The sequence below is a fragment of the Zalophus californianus genome, chromosome 4, assembly GCF_009762305.2.
Source record: "Zalophus californianus isolate mZalCal1 chromosome 4, mZalCal1.pri.v2, whole genome shotgun sequence".
NCBI lineage: Eukaryota > Metazoa > Chordata > Mammalia > Carnivora > Otariidae > Zalophus > Zalophus californianus.
This window is the reverse complement of record NC_045598.1, coordinates 175632617-175648069: the sequence shown is the minus strand read 5'-3', so window position 1 is coordinate 175648069 and position 15453 is coordinate 175632617. Positions and strand designations below refer to the sequence as shown.

Below are 15453 nucleotides of genomic sequence, written 5' to 3'. Positions count from 1 at the left end.
CTGCTTGAGACTCTCTCTCCCTCTCCCGTCTGCCCCTCCGCCCCCTCTCTAGGATAAATAAATCTTTTTAAAACATAAAATTTAACATTATATGATAAAGCATTTTCTAAACATTTCACTTTTTTGATTAATGATTTCACAAATCTCAATTGCTTCCAAATTCTCCCATTGCCTACCACTGAGAAATATCTTTGTACATAAAGCATTTGCATTTTGGATTATTTCAGTAGAACTGATTCCCGAAAGAACAATTACTAGCAAAACATTTTAAAGAGTCTTGACACACATTCTGTACTTTCGATATGCAATTGACTACAGTTATTTTAAATTATCATTGTATTATCAAAGCTCAGCCTGAACCTCAGATATATGTGGTGTGTTTTATTAACTACAATGTTGGTATGTATAACCTATAATGCTAAAATGCTTCTCCCAACCCTCTGCTCCTTCAGGACCTCCTCTTCAACTTTGACCTCCAGCCTCCAGCCCATGCAATTACCAGAATTCAGCTGCAGGCCAATGGCCACCAGAGCAAAAATGAATAGCTCACTGCTTCTCAAAGCTTGGAATTTTGAGGACATAATAATACACTTTCTACTTTTAGGGGTGGGGTTTTGGGGGAACTTGCTATTCAAGTCAAATGAGTCAGTCAAGAAAGTCAATGCATTTCAGTCAAGTATGTCTGTGCTGCCACGTACCATCCCCAAAAGCAGTGCATATAGAATATTTTATTTTAAAGGTTAGTATTAATACCTCTTCAAATACCGAATTATAAATTGGGTCTTTTAGTATTGGCTTCCACTCTGCACACTACTTAAATAAATCATGAGTTTTCAAAGCCACCATAAACTTTCCTTTAAATTCCTCTTAACTGCACATTCTAATCTTCCAAATACTTAGTATTAGATATCCTTCTCCAGATTAAAACTTCTTTAAAAGTCTCACGTTACAGATGTGCACTTATCTTACCTTGGGGAAGACACCCCCCCCCTCTCCAGAAGTCAGTGGGGTATCTGCATTAAGGCAGAAAGATGGACTTGTCCTAACCAAGTGACGAGAGAGAGAGAGAGAGAGAGAGACAGACAGACAGGCCGGCCGGCTGACAGAGAGAAAGCAGAGAAAGCAGAATATTCCACAAAGAGATCAACAAGTGTGAAAGCCCACAGGTGAAAGAGAACACAATACCCTCTGGAAACTGCAAGTGTCCATCCCGATCAAAGGCTAGAGAGCAGAGTGGTGAGAAAGTGAACAGAAACCTGGTGCCAGAAGGGTCTTTTTATTCTGGAAGGCTAGGGGAGTCTCTGAAAGAGCACGTGGCAAACAACCATGACCCCTATCTTAGAATGATCCATCACTCTGGCAGAAACTGGAGGGAGGCGAGTCTGGAGCAGGGAGAACGTGGGAGGTTGAGTGAAATTGGAAATAGAGTAGCAGTAGCAGTGAGGGCAGAAAGAAGTGGAGAGAAGGTTGGTAGAGGTTTTTAGGAATGGGACTAGACAGCATATCTTGTTAACTGGCTGATAATTCCTATTGCTCTCTCTGTAGAAGGAATTTTTTGCTTTTGGTAATCGTAAAACAAAACCACTGTGCTCTGAAGCAGAAAGAAAATATACCTAAAGAAACTACTCCTCTATTTTCTTTGCTCTACATTATCCAATGTAAGAAGCACTGTCAACTTACGAATGTGTGAGGAGGAAAGTAGATGCTAGCACGTAGCAAGAGAAGGAGGCTGCTGAGGCTGATGGTCGGGGAAGGAAGGAAAACCTCTTGAGTCTAACTTGGAAGTTTCTTGCTTTATGCAACTGAAGCGAAGTCAAAGAATAGGACTCCCCTCCCCCCAAGGAAAGAGAAAGAAAGTACTTTCCACCAGTAAGCACCCAACGGCCAAAGTGGGCGAGGAAAGTTGCCAGAAAGTCTGGAACACCTCCTGCCAATTGGCAGCCACACTTTGGACCTAGAGCATGGCTGTCACCCAGGTGTGCTAGAGCAATCTTGGTGAAAAGGGACACTACACCTCATCCCATCCTCTCATTCCAAGGACTAGTGTGTGTCAGAGTATTTGCTACAGAACATTTCTCCCCTGGAGAAAAAAAAAAAAGGTTCCATGAACTAGGTTTTAACTCCCTTTTGTAGTCCTCCATTCATTCCCCAAATCCACAGGAAGCACTGGAGCCAGCCAGCTGCTATTCACGGCACTGCAGACAGTATCGATCAAGGCAGACAAGGGCCTTCTCTCACCGAACCGACATCCTAACCAAACTGCATAATAAAGACCAAGGAATCCCACAGTAAAGAAAACTGATGAATTCACCCAACCCTGGGATCTTTATTATTTTATTAAAAAAAATAAACTGACTGCATTTATTTTGGGAAAACTCTACTCAACACTTTTCATCACGCGTCAACCTCACTGTCTCGTTTCTTTTCCAAAGTTCTCATGTCAAAGCTCTAGGACCCTGCAATCGCTGGTGACCAGTACCCTTTACCTCACTCCCAGGACATAATTATTTGCCTTTGTTCCTTGAACCTACCAAAGTGCTCTGCATGTAGGAGGTAACTGTTTACTAAAAAAATGCAATTTGAAATAAGTCATCGGGTGATTTATTAAAAAAGTAGAAAAGCTAGGTTGGCTCAAAAAGCGGAGCTAATTTTCTCCAGTGAAATCTAGTATATATAAGAGAATCCCTAATATTTTAAAGGCCCATGCAGCACATAGGGATAGCTGCAGGTCCATAACATATGCTCCATTATATTTGCTCACGATGAATATATTTCATCAGACACAGGATGGTTCGTTATGTAGGGAATGGTGCTGTTCCTGACACTTCCTTCTCGCTTCCCTATCAAGAAAAGGTTGCCAAAACCAATATTGTACCGAAAAGTGATTTGTTTCCTTATCAACATGTTTTTTGTTCACACCCTTGTCAATGAATACTACTTAACTACTTGATAGTCTAGCAATTTTATCCTTCACTTAATCTCTTAACACTTTAACGAAATGACTAAAACACTCTGAGCTTGTGCCCTTGCACTTGAGATTTTATGCCAATTCCTAATAACATAAAATGTATATATCCTTTTAAAATTAAAAATTATTGAAGTAAATGCCTTTAAGCAAGCTAAAAAAGATCAGGTAACTAATGTATGGGGAGTATTTGCAGTTTAAAAATCACTTTCACTTTTCATTTTAAAATACGATTTCATCCTTACACAACTCTGTGGGCTAGGAAGCATTATTACTATTACATTACCCATACTTTACAGAAAAGTACAACTCCACTGATTTGATCAAAAACACAAACTATTACTTGGTTGTGCAAGAATCTGAATTAATATTTTGATTCTAAATTCTAGGATCTTTCCATGGGTTGAACAGTTTTTACCCTTAACACTGTTATTAACATACCTAGGTGATGAGATAAATGAGTTCAAAAGTTATTAAGAACATAGGATATCATGACTAAATATAAATTTTAACAAATACAAGGACAGTACTTAAATATAACAAATACACAAATAGGATCATTATTAAGGCTATCAATTATGCACATGAATTTCAGAGCTATTAAGAATATGAGTATTGGGGCGCCTGGGTGGCTCAGATGGTTAAGCGTCTGCCTTCGGCTCAGGTCATGATCCCAGGGTCATGGGATCGAGCCCCACATCAGGCTCCTGGCTCAGCACGGAGCCTGCTTCCCCCTCTGCCTCTCTCCCTGCTCATGCTTTCTCTCTCTGTATCTCTGTGTCTCAAATGAATAAATAAAATCTTAAAAAAAAAAAAAAGAATATGAGTATTAAGAATATAAGCAGATGATAGCTAGGTGCCAAAGATTAGATTGTAAACTCCATGAGCACAGGGACTTCTATACTTTGTTCACTGAGGTATGCCCAGCATACTCAATAAACACTTGCTGAACGAATGAAAATGAAGTATAACACGGAATATAAAACTGAGGCTCTCAGAGAAGAATAAAGTTAATTTATATTCAAACCCAGGAGACCAAGTGCAATCTAATTCGTTAGGTAATTACTGAGTAACCTATAGGTAGATGCCTCTAACTATGCTGTACACATATGGCTCTTCCCTTGTAGGTAATAAGCTGCATGAGATCTGGAATTATAAGCCAACTTTGTATCCACTAGAGTGCCTGGCTAAACAACTTTTAACAGATGAGTTATTTTCAACCCTGACTGTACTTTAGCATTACCTGGAGAACTTAAAAAGAAATGCCTAGAGAGCCCCACCAGACACCAACTAAATCTAAATCTTTGAGGGTGGGGACAGAACTCTGATTTTATTTTTAAACTTCACATTTGATATGAAACCCAGTGATAGGTGAGTGCCACTCCTGTAAGCCAATGGTTCTCAAACTCTGGTATACAGGAGACGTAGAGGGTCCCACCTCCAGAGATTCAGACTCCCTAGGACTGGAGTGGTGCTTGAAAATATGCATTTTTAATAAATTTCCAAGGGACCTTGATGCAGGGGTGGGGAGCACACCAGGAGAATGACCGCTGAGCACCAACTACAATGTTTCTTAAATTAAAGAACAAATGTAAGAGATACATGAACAGACAAATATGAAAAAATATGAAAAATTTACATATAAAAGGAACTTCATGCTCAAATCACTCATCATTAGAAAAACATAAATTAAATCCACAATGAGATACCACCACATACTTAGTAGAATGGCTAAAATTAAAAACAAAACCAAAATAACCCAAGTGCTGGTGAGGATGCTCAGCAACTACAACTATCAACACATGGCTGATGGGAATACAGGACCATACACCATATTAGAAAAGAGTCTGTCAATTTCTCGTAAGTTAAACATTTACTTACCATACTAGCTGGCAATCCCATTCATCCAAGAGAAATGAAAACCTGTATTCACATTAAAATGTGTCCACGAATGTCTATAACAGCTTGATTTATAATGGCCCCAGCTGGAAACAACTGAAATGTCCTTCAGCTGGTGAATGGATAAACTATGATTCCATACAGTGGAATACTACTCACTTCCATACAGTATTCCATACAGTGGAATACTACTCACAATACACAATGCAACAAACCACGGATATTAACAACACTATGGATGAATCTCAAATGTATTCTGCTCAGTGAAAGAAGCCACTTGAATAGCTACACACTGTATGATTCCATGTATGCAACATTCTGGAAAAGTTAAAACTATACAGAGAAAAAAATAAAAACACAAAACAGTCACTGCCAGGGTCTAAAAATGGTGGGGGCGGGTGTTGACTACAAGGGGCAGCCCATTATATACATCTTACTATTATAAAACTGAAATCATTGCAACCTCAGGAATAACTTGACAAGACAGTTATTTTCTTAAGTATGATGTACGTCGTCCCCAGGACACGTGATTTGATTTTCCTACCCTAGGTTCAGATTGCTTTCTGAGCATGGATGGCATCACACTCTCTCAAAATAAGCCACCAGGAGAGAAACACCCATGGCTCACAGTTTGTGTTTAAACTTGCTGCTGACTCATTTCACCCTTGATAACTGAACCTTTCCCTCCTAATAACTTTAATTATAGCCATCTCTCATCCTAAAGCTTCCCTTTTCCTCGGGAATATATCTGTTAGCCTTGTGACCTCCTGACTGTGAGACACTGGGTAAATATGTCACCTCCAGGATTCAGCCTGGTAAAAACAGAGCCTGCGTTTTTCATGCATTCTGTTCTCACACGTGGATGTCGTGAAGATTAGGAGAGATATTGTACGGGCATGGGATTACCGTTGTTATGCTTGAATTAATTTCATGGAATTTGTTCTAAACTTGTAAGTACAATAAATACCCTACTCTTCTTTGCCATAACATAGCAACTATTCACACAGGAAATGGCATTCTTAGTCACTGTTTCCTGACTGTATTGCCAAAACCATGGATCTGGCAAAGTGGGACCCAGTTTTGAGTCTCAATCTGTAACATACTTTGTGAGCTCAAGTAAACCACTTACCTTCTGTGAGTCTCGTTTCAAGTACATGTTTCTCTAGGGGATACTTTGAAGGCAATATGAAGCACACATAAATAAACTACTATATAATGTCTGGTATGATTCCTCCTCTCTGCCCTCTACACAGAAGTGACCAAGCAAGAGATTCACTCTCAGCTGGATGAAGCAGATTCCCTCCGTGTCATCAGAGTACATCAATGCAGATCTATGACCTGGGAGATTCAAACACTGTTCACTACTCAAGAGTCTTATTGAGAAATCAAGTCTTCAGGAGATGAATGAAATGCTTGAGTTGAGAGAAAAGAAGACAAATAGGTGTGTTTTAAAGAGCTGGTGTGGTATGCAAGGAAAAGAACATGAGCTCTGATGCCGCCCAAACCTGGGTCTGGATTTCAGCATTTATGAGCTTAGGGAAGTTATATCACCTCTATTTGCATATTTTCTAATCTACAAAAAATGGGTATAGTTATCTTATAGGGTTGTGAGAAATAAACAGTAATGTACATAAAGTATGTAGGCACCATACCCTATGCACAGGTAGGCACTCAAACAATGCTTGTAGTCATGCATTAATTCAACAAGCATTCATTAAGTATCATATATTCTAGGCACTATATGAAGCCGGGCTATCACTTTTACTATTTCCCTAAAGGACTAGGGCAAATCTAAGGTGAAGGCAGAGCAGATGGCGTATTTATTGCTCCATATAAAGGGCATTTCTCACTGCCAAACAGCTCCCTGATAGCTTAATGCCCTGATTAAAACACCACAACAGAATCGATCTAATTTGAATTAACCTTTTTTCTTTTTTTTTCTTCTTCACTTACTCAGTTATTTATTTGGTACCGCAAATCTGCCTTAAAATGTAAAAATTCCTGGGAATTTTTGAACTTTATGAACTCGAAGAGATGGGATAGCTGCACCTGTCTCTAATGCTCTCTTCTTATCCCTGGCATCTCCTGCCCTCCAGTTCCACAGTTTTCTGGCTTTGTAACCTCGGGCATGTCACTTACCCTCTCTGAAGCTGCTTCATCATGAAGATGGGAATGGTACCATTTAGCTTCACTGAGGCGAGTTAAGGATGTACAGGAAAGAGAGGCCAAATGGGTGGGAAACACAAAGAAAGCAGAAGGAGAGACACACAGAAAAGAGTCAGATATACTGACTCAAAGAAGAGGAAGAAGGAGGGAGGCAGACACACAGAAATAAAAAATCTGCATAGGACAGAAATCTCACTCAATGAGCATACACCCTCAGGCCAGGGACGTAATCCAGCCTGAAAGAGTCAATCTCTGTTGTGAAACTTATGATTTTTAGCATTTCCCAATAATGCTCATCCAGCAAATGAATGCTGATGGCTTGATCATCATCAAGGAAAACATGAAAATTCAACTGAGGGCCACAGAGATGATAAAACTGTCTGCAGAAGAGCCACCAAACTTAAGTTTTTATTAAATGCTTTAATGTTCTAAGCAGTCACACTTAAAGTGAGCCCTACTTACTTCCTAAGCATGATGCTACTGTACCACTGAAAACTGTATATTACTATATATACCAATCATTTGCACCAACATGTAAAGCGTTACACACGCAAAATCCCTTATATTGAATTTCTGAGCAACTGAAAGATTTTCAAAGAATATAAATTGCTAACCTTTGCTGATTTTCGATCTTAACCCTATGAATGCTAATTTTCTTCTTCTTCTCTCCTTTACTGATAATGTTTGAGTTTTATCATGAGAACGCCCTAACTAGGTTCTGACCCTCTTTTTCTAGTTGAATAATTCTCTTCTATAAATATTAACCAAACTCTGATTATGTGAGGAACAAAAGGGAATAAGGGATGATTATGAAACCATTACTGCCTTGAAGGGTCCTGGGTTTTTGGTTAATTGCAGGCCAGCAACACACATTGTTTGGATAGACAGTTATATCATATGACAAAGAGATTTATGTGTTGAAGAGTATCAGGATTAAGTCAGGTTGGTCAACACTTTGCCTAGCTGAAATGCACTCAACGTATTTCTAGGCACAGCCAAAGAGTTTCCCTCTTGGCACCACCTTTGCTTCTTCCTCATCTCTTTCCTTTCAGGTTTCAACACTCACACATGCCCTCCACCAACCTTCGAAGGTGTTAGTCTTCTCTATAACCCTGTTGCTCTCCTGCATCTGGGTGAGGCGCTCCCACACTCAGCCCCTCACCACAAAATCCCTATTGGCTTTGCAATAGAACACACTCCCAAATGATGTGAAATGCACAACCTGGCCTTAGTCTGGAGTTATCCTGAAAACAAGACCACCCCCTTCTCTGAAGAAATCACAGTCTACTGTTAATTGGCCAAATTAATGCTGATGTTCCTCATCAAGTGCCTAAAAAGGCACTGAGAAAAATTGTATTATGAGAAAGTAAAACCAAAGGTCACAAACTGACAGTTTTGTTTGCACAGTGTTTTAAAAATCCAGTAATGGAAAAATAATCAACTAGATTAAGGGTTTCCCCAAAGGACCTGAAGATCTGTCTGGCCACAGTGGGTCCACACCTATTCACAGCAACAACAGACAGGCATGGGTGGCAGGTGTCTCCTCTAGACAGGCGATAAGCTCTCAAGTACATGACAGCTCTCCTGAAGATTCTTGTGATCATCAAGGACCTGCGCTGTAGATACTCTGTGCCTAGACATCAGGCTGGAGTTCAAGGACTAGAGCAGTGAACAGAACATCAAAGTCCCTACCCTCGTGGAACCGCACTGTGGTTTTGAATGGATGTTGAAGGAAAGGGAAAGCAACCCACCAGAAATAGTTAAGTGAAGGCATTCTACTGTTCCCAAGGAGCTCCCTATTTAATGGCCTGAGGAAATCCTTCTGGGAAGTGAATGGCCACTCCCTAGTCTATCAGTTTTGATATTGAAATGAAGTGTGCTTAAAGTGAAGGTACAGAGTTGATTTGTGAGTCCAGATAATTACAAAACCGCGGTACAAAATGTCACCATGACTGGAAACGATTTCTGAGTTCCCTTGTGGATTCAATTACCTCCACGTCTTATATCCTACCTATCTCCATCGTGACCCAAATACACTGTCTAAACTTTCGGTGAATGTCTTCAGATGAGCAAGTTTGCAGTAAAAAAATGCTCACCTTTACTCTAAGCATTTAAATGTACCAAAAGAATTACATTTCATACTAGGTTATTTTAATACTAAAGCTCAGAGATTCAATCAATTCTATTTTTTATCACAAAGTGAAGCCCTTATATTTCAAAGGTTTCTAAATGTCCAATTAACATCTAATGTCCTCAATTTCTGCCTTGCTGACCTGCACTAAAACTTCTCATGCCTGCTAATTGTGTAATAGGTGAATGAATAAAGGATGGCAGAAAGGCTGCCTGATGACTCGAGAAAGTGTCCATACAGAGCTATCTGCACATTTTAATTAAGTTGTCCTGATGCTAAAGTGCAGGAAACCTAAGTTGGAATAGCGAAGACAGTTAAATAGTCAAGGAAGAGAGAAATTACCTGAACATATTGTTTAGATAAATTAAAATCACTTTATCCAAGAAAGTATGGTTATTATGTCTGCCTTAAACCAAATCATATTGTTGGTTTCACAACTTGGGTTAGTTAAGAGCATGATTCCCATTTAGGGAAATGGAATCCTTTTCTTTGGAATTGTTCCCTAACTCAGTTATCATCACCACCACCAAGTGTAAAAATTATCTTCAATCAATCTTGATTTGTATGCCTCCGAGAATTACAACTAAGAAAAATGGGCATCGGCAGGCAAACTAGGCTACACACTCAGTGACTCAAACCATGTCTTCTGGCTGCTAAGCTCATACTCTTTCCACTACGCTCTACAGGCCCTTTCTCAGTAACAACGGAAATCTAAAACAAGCTTTCAGAGTTTTCGAGGACCCACTGTTTCATTTGATCTTGGTAATAATTTTGGAAAGCTGGGACAGACATATCTCTAACATACAGCACAGTGGGTCCCCAAGGGTGGTATTTATAGAAAAATCTAAAGTTAAAAAACAAAAGCAAAAACGAAAAACAACCCAAACCAAAAACCTGCCCTCGTTTCTGATTGTGGTTTAGACCAGGGGTCAGTAAACTGCCCAAAGAAGTTGTTATCTAATGCCTGGTAATATCCAAAGACATAAACAACAACTAAAAAAATTATTGTGTGCAACTTAAGTATGTTACCTTTTGAGTAATCATATCTTTAAAAAATGAGGACAGCAGGGCGCCTGGGTGGCTCGGTCATTAAGCGTCTGCCTTCGGCTCGGGGCATGCTCCCAGGGTCCCGGGATCGAGCCCCGCATCGGGTTCCCTGCTCAGCGGGGAGCCTGCTTCTCCCTCTCCCACTCCCCCTGCTTGTGTTCCTGCTCTCACTGTCTCTCTCTGTCAAATAAATAAACAAAATCTTAAAAAACAATGAGTACAGCACACCTGTTATGTTCGTATTCTAGGGACAGCAAATACCAGATATTGGTAGTATTGCTCCTCCTTCCCACTGTAACCCTTCAGCACACTCTCCTGCTGGGCCTGAACCCAGCCTCTGAATCTTTCTGAACATATAGCTCCAAACAGACCCTACCCTATCCATTGACTGGCAATATTGGCCACGAAAAAAATCTGCATTTTCCCATTCTGACTCTCTCTTATGTTGTATAACAGCTGTTTCTTGCATTTTTCTTTGCTTTTGATTTGTTGTTATTAATGGTTCTCACATTATTTCATGTATGTGTCTACTGTCTTTACCAAGCAGAGGGACGCTGCCTTTTATTTATCTCGGAGCACCAAATGCAATGATTCATAAATAGCAGTCACTCCAAGTGTTCCGAATGTACCTAAGACAAATGTATACTATTTACGGAAAAATCTAAAGTTAAAAAAAAACAAACACAAAACCCCCCCAAACTGTCCTTGTTTCTGATTATGGTTTAGGCCAAAGGTCAGTACACTTTTTTCTGTAAAGAGCCAGATAACAAACATTAAAAGCTTTCTTTGCCAGATGGGCTCTGATATAACTACTCAACTCTGCCATTGCAGTGTAAAGCGCACACACAAACGTGGGAACGAGTGAGTGTGTCTACATTCCAGTCAAACTTTATTCTGAAATCTGAATTTTACAGAGTTTTCACACATCACAAAATATTATCCTTCTCTTAACTTTTCTCCAGACAACTTAAAAATGTAAAAACACCATTCCTGGCTTTCGGGCCATAGAGAAACAGGAGACAGTCTGCGCTCAGCCCACAGGCTATCGTTTACTGATCTCTGGCCTAAATCTGTGGTTCTCAAAATGAGAACTTCGGGTGGTCTGAAACTGCAAGATTCTTTCAGCAAGTCCAACTACCTATGTGTGAGGCCAGCATTTCTTTGTCGACTTCAAGCAAAACAATGCACCAGGATAGACTGAATGCAGAAGGAAATATGAGGATCCAGCTGCCTCCTATTAAGCCAGAAACTGAAGAGATTTGCAAAACTGGAAAACAATGTCACACTTGTCACTCATTTTTATGTCTGGAAAATACATAGTTGTATTTCATGACCCTCTTTACGGTAACACGTATGGGGTTTACTACTGATTTCTAAAATGGATTAATATTTTTGAAGTTTCTTAGTTTTGACTTCTAACGTGATAAATGTCAAGAGCTACAACCCATGTAAACAAAAGCTCTCTGGAGGCCCTCAGTAAACCTTAAAAATGTAAAGGGATCTTGAGACCAGAGAGCTGGAGAGCCAGCTGCCGAGCCACAGCTGGGTTAACATACTCCCGCGGCTGGGTGGGCAGAGACGGCTTGCAGGCCACTTCCTCAGACCACCTGATTTCAGTCTCCATCTTGGCCTCTCCCCACCAAAGAGCTTCCTAGCACTTCTGTGATTAGATCCTGATTCGGCAAAATTTAATCCCATGCAATTTATGTCAGTGTCAATGAAGTTGGGGAGAGCGTAGTAGTGCTTTTCATGAGAGAACCCTTCAGATATGTGGAGACCAGAACACTGTTTCAGCCTTTACTTTGCCAAAATAGGCAGCTAGAGGCAAGAATCTCTCCCTGGCTTGTAGTTTCCAATCTTAAAAAAAAAAAAAAAAATTATTATTGTAATTCCTCGCCTTCAGAGCATATCTCAAAACAAACATTCACTGGCTCCTGTATAAATCCTAGTCCCTCCGACTTGGCTCCGCAAAAACTGTGGGCTCCTGATGCTAATCAACATTCTCACAGCAGCAACCCATCTAAAGCATTACATCTAAAGAAATAAAATCCATTAGACATGGTGATGGTTTGACAGTACTAATAATGCACTAAAAATTGCATTTTGCAAGTAAAGTATATACGCCTTATAGAGCATTTAAGAGTATTAATATTTTACTTGTTCTGTCATTTGAGATTTAAAAACTTTTTAAAAGAATGTTTTAGCGGAAACAAAAAGGGAAAGTGATCTTTATTCCAGTGTTACCATATATAGGGAAACCCTATATAAGGAAGCATTTCTTTCAATGTAAATTTACTTTGTCATAAAGTTTAACTGTCTATCCAAATGATGCGTAGTACTGCTGGCCTGGGGAAACCACCTTCACCCCCTTCCCCCTGACCATTTTAGAGAAAATTAAGGAAATAATAACCATGATTCCTACATTTGTCATTTTGTTGAATTACATATCCTTCGTAAGAAAGTGTTCCCTTGTGAGTATATAATTCTAAAAGTCTATAGCTTTCTCTTATGGAATTATAACTTTGTAAACAATAACAAAGGCAGAAGAAATTCATATTTTTGGATATTTATCCTTCAATCTGTATTATCAAATATCTAAAAAAAAAAAATCAAGAATTATGGTTGGATGCTAAGTCTGCCATAATTTGTCATTACTGGCTCCAAGCAGAAAAATGAAATACATTTAGCTGTTCTGACCCACACCAAAGCTGAAATTCACTAGCACCTTTAAGATCAGGAAGACACTAACAAATCATTACATTACCTGTTTGGAGGATTATTACCCATGTGGGGGGGATCATGCAATTTATATTAGAAGGGTTTTGGTAGCTGTGATGTTCAAAGAAGAACAAAAAATAGACGAAAACATGGAGAAAATGCTTACTGTTTAAATCCACATAAAAGCAAAAGTCTCATCATGATTGCAAAACATTCTAAATTGTGAAACTTAAGTTACTTGTAAAATAGACAAAAGTAGAGCTGCTTCCCCAGTCGTTTTTTGAGACCTCAGCATCAATTTAAAGAAAATGCTTATATTTTAAAGAAAGCTTATTTCAAAATGTGAATCCTTACACTAAGTACAAATAAGGACAAGAAGGAAATTTACATCTCATATGACAGTGCTCCATGGGTATGCACATGAAGATGATGGGAAACTGAAGTTTACAAAAAAGTTACTTGCTTCACTCTACAATTCTTTAAGGAATAATAAGAGATGGGAGCCTAGAAGAATGACAACTGGTGCTAATATAAAAATGATCAAAATTACATAAAATTGTTATGTGGATTACATGGAAAAAAGAGAAAAGGACGGACGTACTTCACCGTGTAGAAAAGATCTACTTCTGTCAAATACTGTCTACAAAAATTTTTTTTGTATACGGAATCATTTTTCCCAATCTCATTCTTAAATCAAAATTATGTTGGAATCACAATCACAGTCACATGGAATTTATGCCACCAAAAGACAGAAGGGATCAAGAGGATCCTGGTCCAAATTTGAGAAGGAAAAAAACTAGTTTGAGAAAAACACTGCTACCGCTACTCCAAAGCAGCAAAACTAGAATTCAAACTGGTTATTTTAAAAGCATGGCACAGCAGTTTAAAATTTGAAAAACACCATTGCTATTTTAATAAAATAGTTCCGTTTTAATTTCCCAATTCCCCTCCCCAGCAGTGGGCCAATACAGTGTCACTTTGTCGAGCTGCTGGGGAATTTTCTTAGCACTTTGTGGAAACTGTTGGCTTTCAGAAATGGACAGGCTGATTTGAACTAGAAGTCAGACAAAATACAGAATTGCAACAACAATAAAAAGCAATTTAGAAAGAGGATCAAGCCAAGCAGATAGGCAAACTTTATAAAATCAGTTTTCTGGGATTGTTTATCAGGTCAGTTCCCTAATTTCAAAAAGCCAAACCAAAGCAAAGCATGTGGACTTACATTGCTTCTTTAGTTCTTTCAGCTGTTGTTTAAACTGTACAAATTTTGCATTATTTTGAAAGTCTGCATCACAATTCTTATTCTGTAAAGCCAAAAATTTCTTCTCCACTAATAATTTTAGATCTGGTATTTTTTCTGGACGTTCTTCTTTTACCTGAGGAAGACAATACAATTATCTCAGTTAAATGTTAACAATGACACTGTTTTGTAACATTATTTTTATCTCATTTCATTCAAATAAAAATACAGTGAGGTAGAAAACAGAATCCCAACAGAACCAGCGAAGCTGAGACTTGTTCCAGAACAGACTGCTGGTAAACACTGGGGGGGAGCCATTCGCCCCGTCCACTCATCACTTTAATCTTAAACCCTCGCCCCCGTGCCCTACTAACTTTCATCCCCTGAGGGCTTACTAGGGAAAAATCTCACACCAGCGCAACTCTGTGCCCTCCAACTTCACCAGAACTTGAGTCTCATGGCTTCCTCCTTTTTGTCAGGTCTGCTCAGTCCCCTCTCCTACTCCCCAAGTCCTGATTCCAGCCTTCATTCTCCTCAGGGCTCCTCTGCTCTGGCTCTCTGCCCCAACGGGGAATAGTGGCTGGGACTTCATGAAGAAGTTGAGGCTTTAACCTTGAATTTCACCATCTGCTGCCACAACTAAGAGTAAGTGTCCCCTGTTCTGTTCAAAGCTAAACTCTCAATCTATATTCCTTTTGTTCCTCCAGTATTTTATTTATAAAACTTTCAAACACGTGGCAAAGTTGAAGGAATTGTATTTTGCCATTCACCTACCTCCTAGATGCTACAATTAAGACTTTGCTATGTTTGCTTTATCACCATTATCTGTTCCATCTATGTTTTTCTTTCTATCCTCAATCTTGCTTTCAAGCTCATTCTTAATTCCGTCTTCTTCACCTGTCAGAACAAACCTTCCCCTCTAGAAGCTTTCCCCCACAAAACCTCTAAATTAGCTCTTTACTCCCAAATTTAACAACAAACAACTTCCTCAAATCCCTGCCCACTCCCCTCAGTTCTTTTCTCTTTATAGTCCAGCTCCTTGGAAAAAATCATCTGTACCCACTGTTCTGACTTCCTCAATCTCAAACCTGAGCCACTGCCATCAGGCTCCTGCTCCCCCCGCAACCCCCCCCCCCCCCACCCATTTCACTGTGATTGCTCTTCTTCAGGCCTTCATATTTGGCTCCTTCAATCACTGGCCTTTTCCTGATGCTCCTGCCACCAACCAAAATTCACCCAACTCTCCCTCATGTCCCAGCACGCCTTAGACTTCTACCACAGCCCCTG

General features: G+C 39.5%; 1 protein-coding gene across 2 annotated transcripts in view; it reads right to left on the bottom strand.

The window, feature by feature from the left end:
- The window catches only part of NSMCE2 (NSE2 (MMS21) homolog, SMC5-SMC6 complex SUMO ligase), a 210215-nt gene that overhangs the window by 129211 nt on the left and 65551 nt on the right, over positions 1-15453 (bottom strand). For both annotated transcript variants that reach the window (XM_027602694.1, XM_027602684.1), the window contains exon 4: positions 14149-14302. In XM_027602694.1, coding sequence (XP_027458495.1) covers positions 14149-14302 — 154 coding nt within the window. The remainder of the gene's footprint in view (positions 1-14148; positions 14303-15453) is intronic.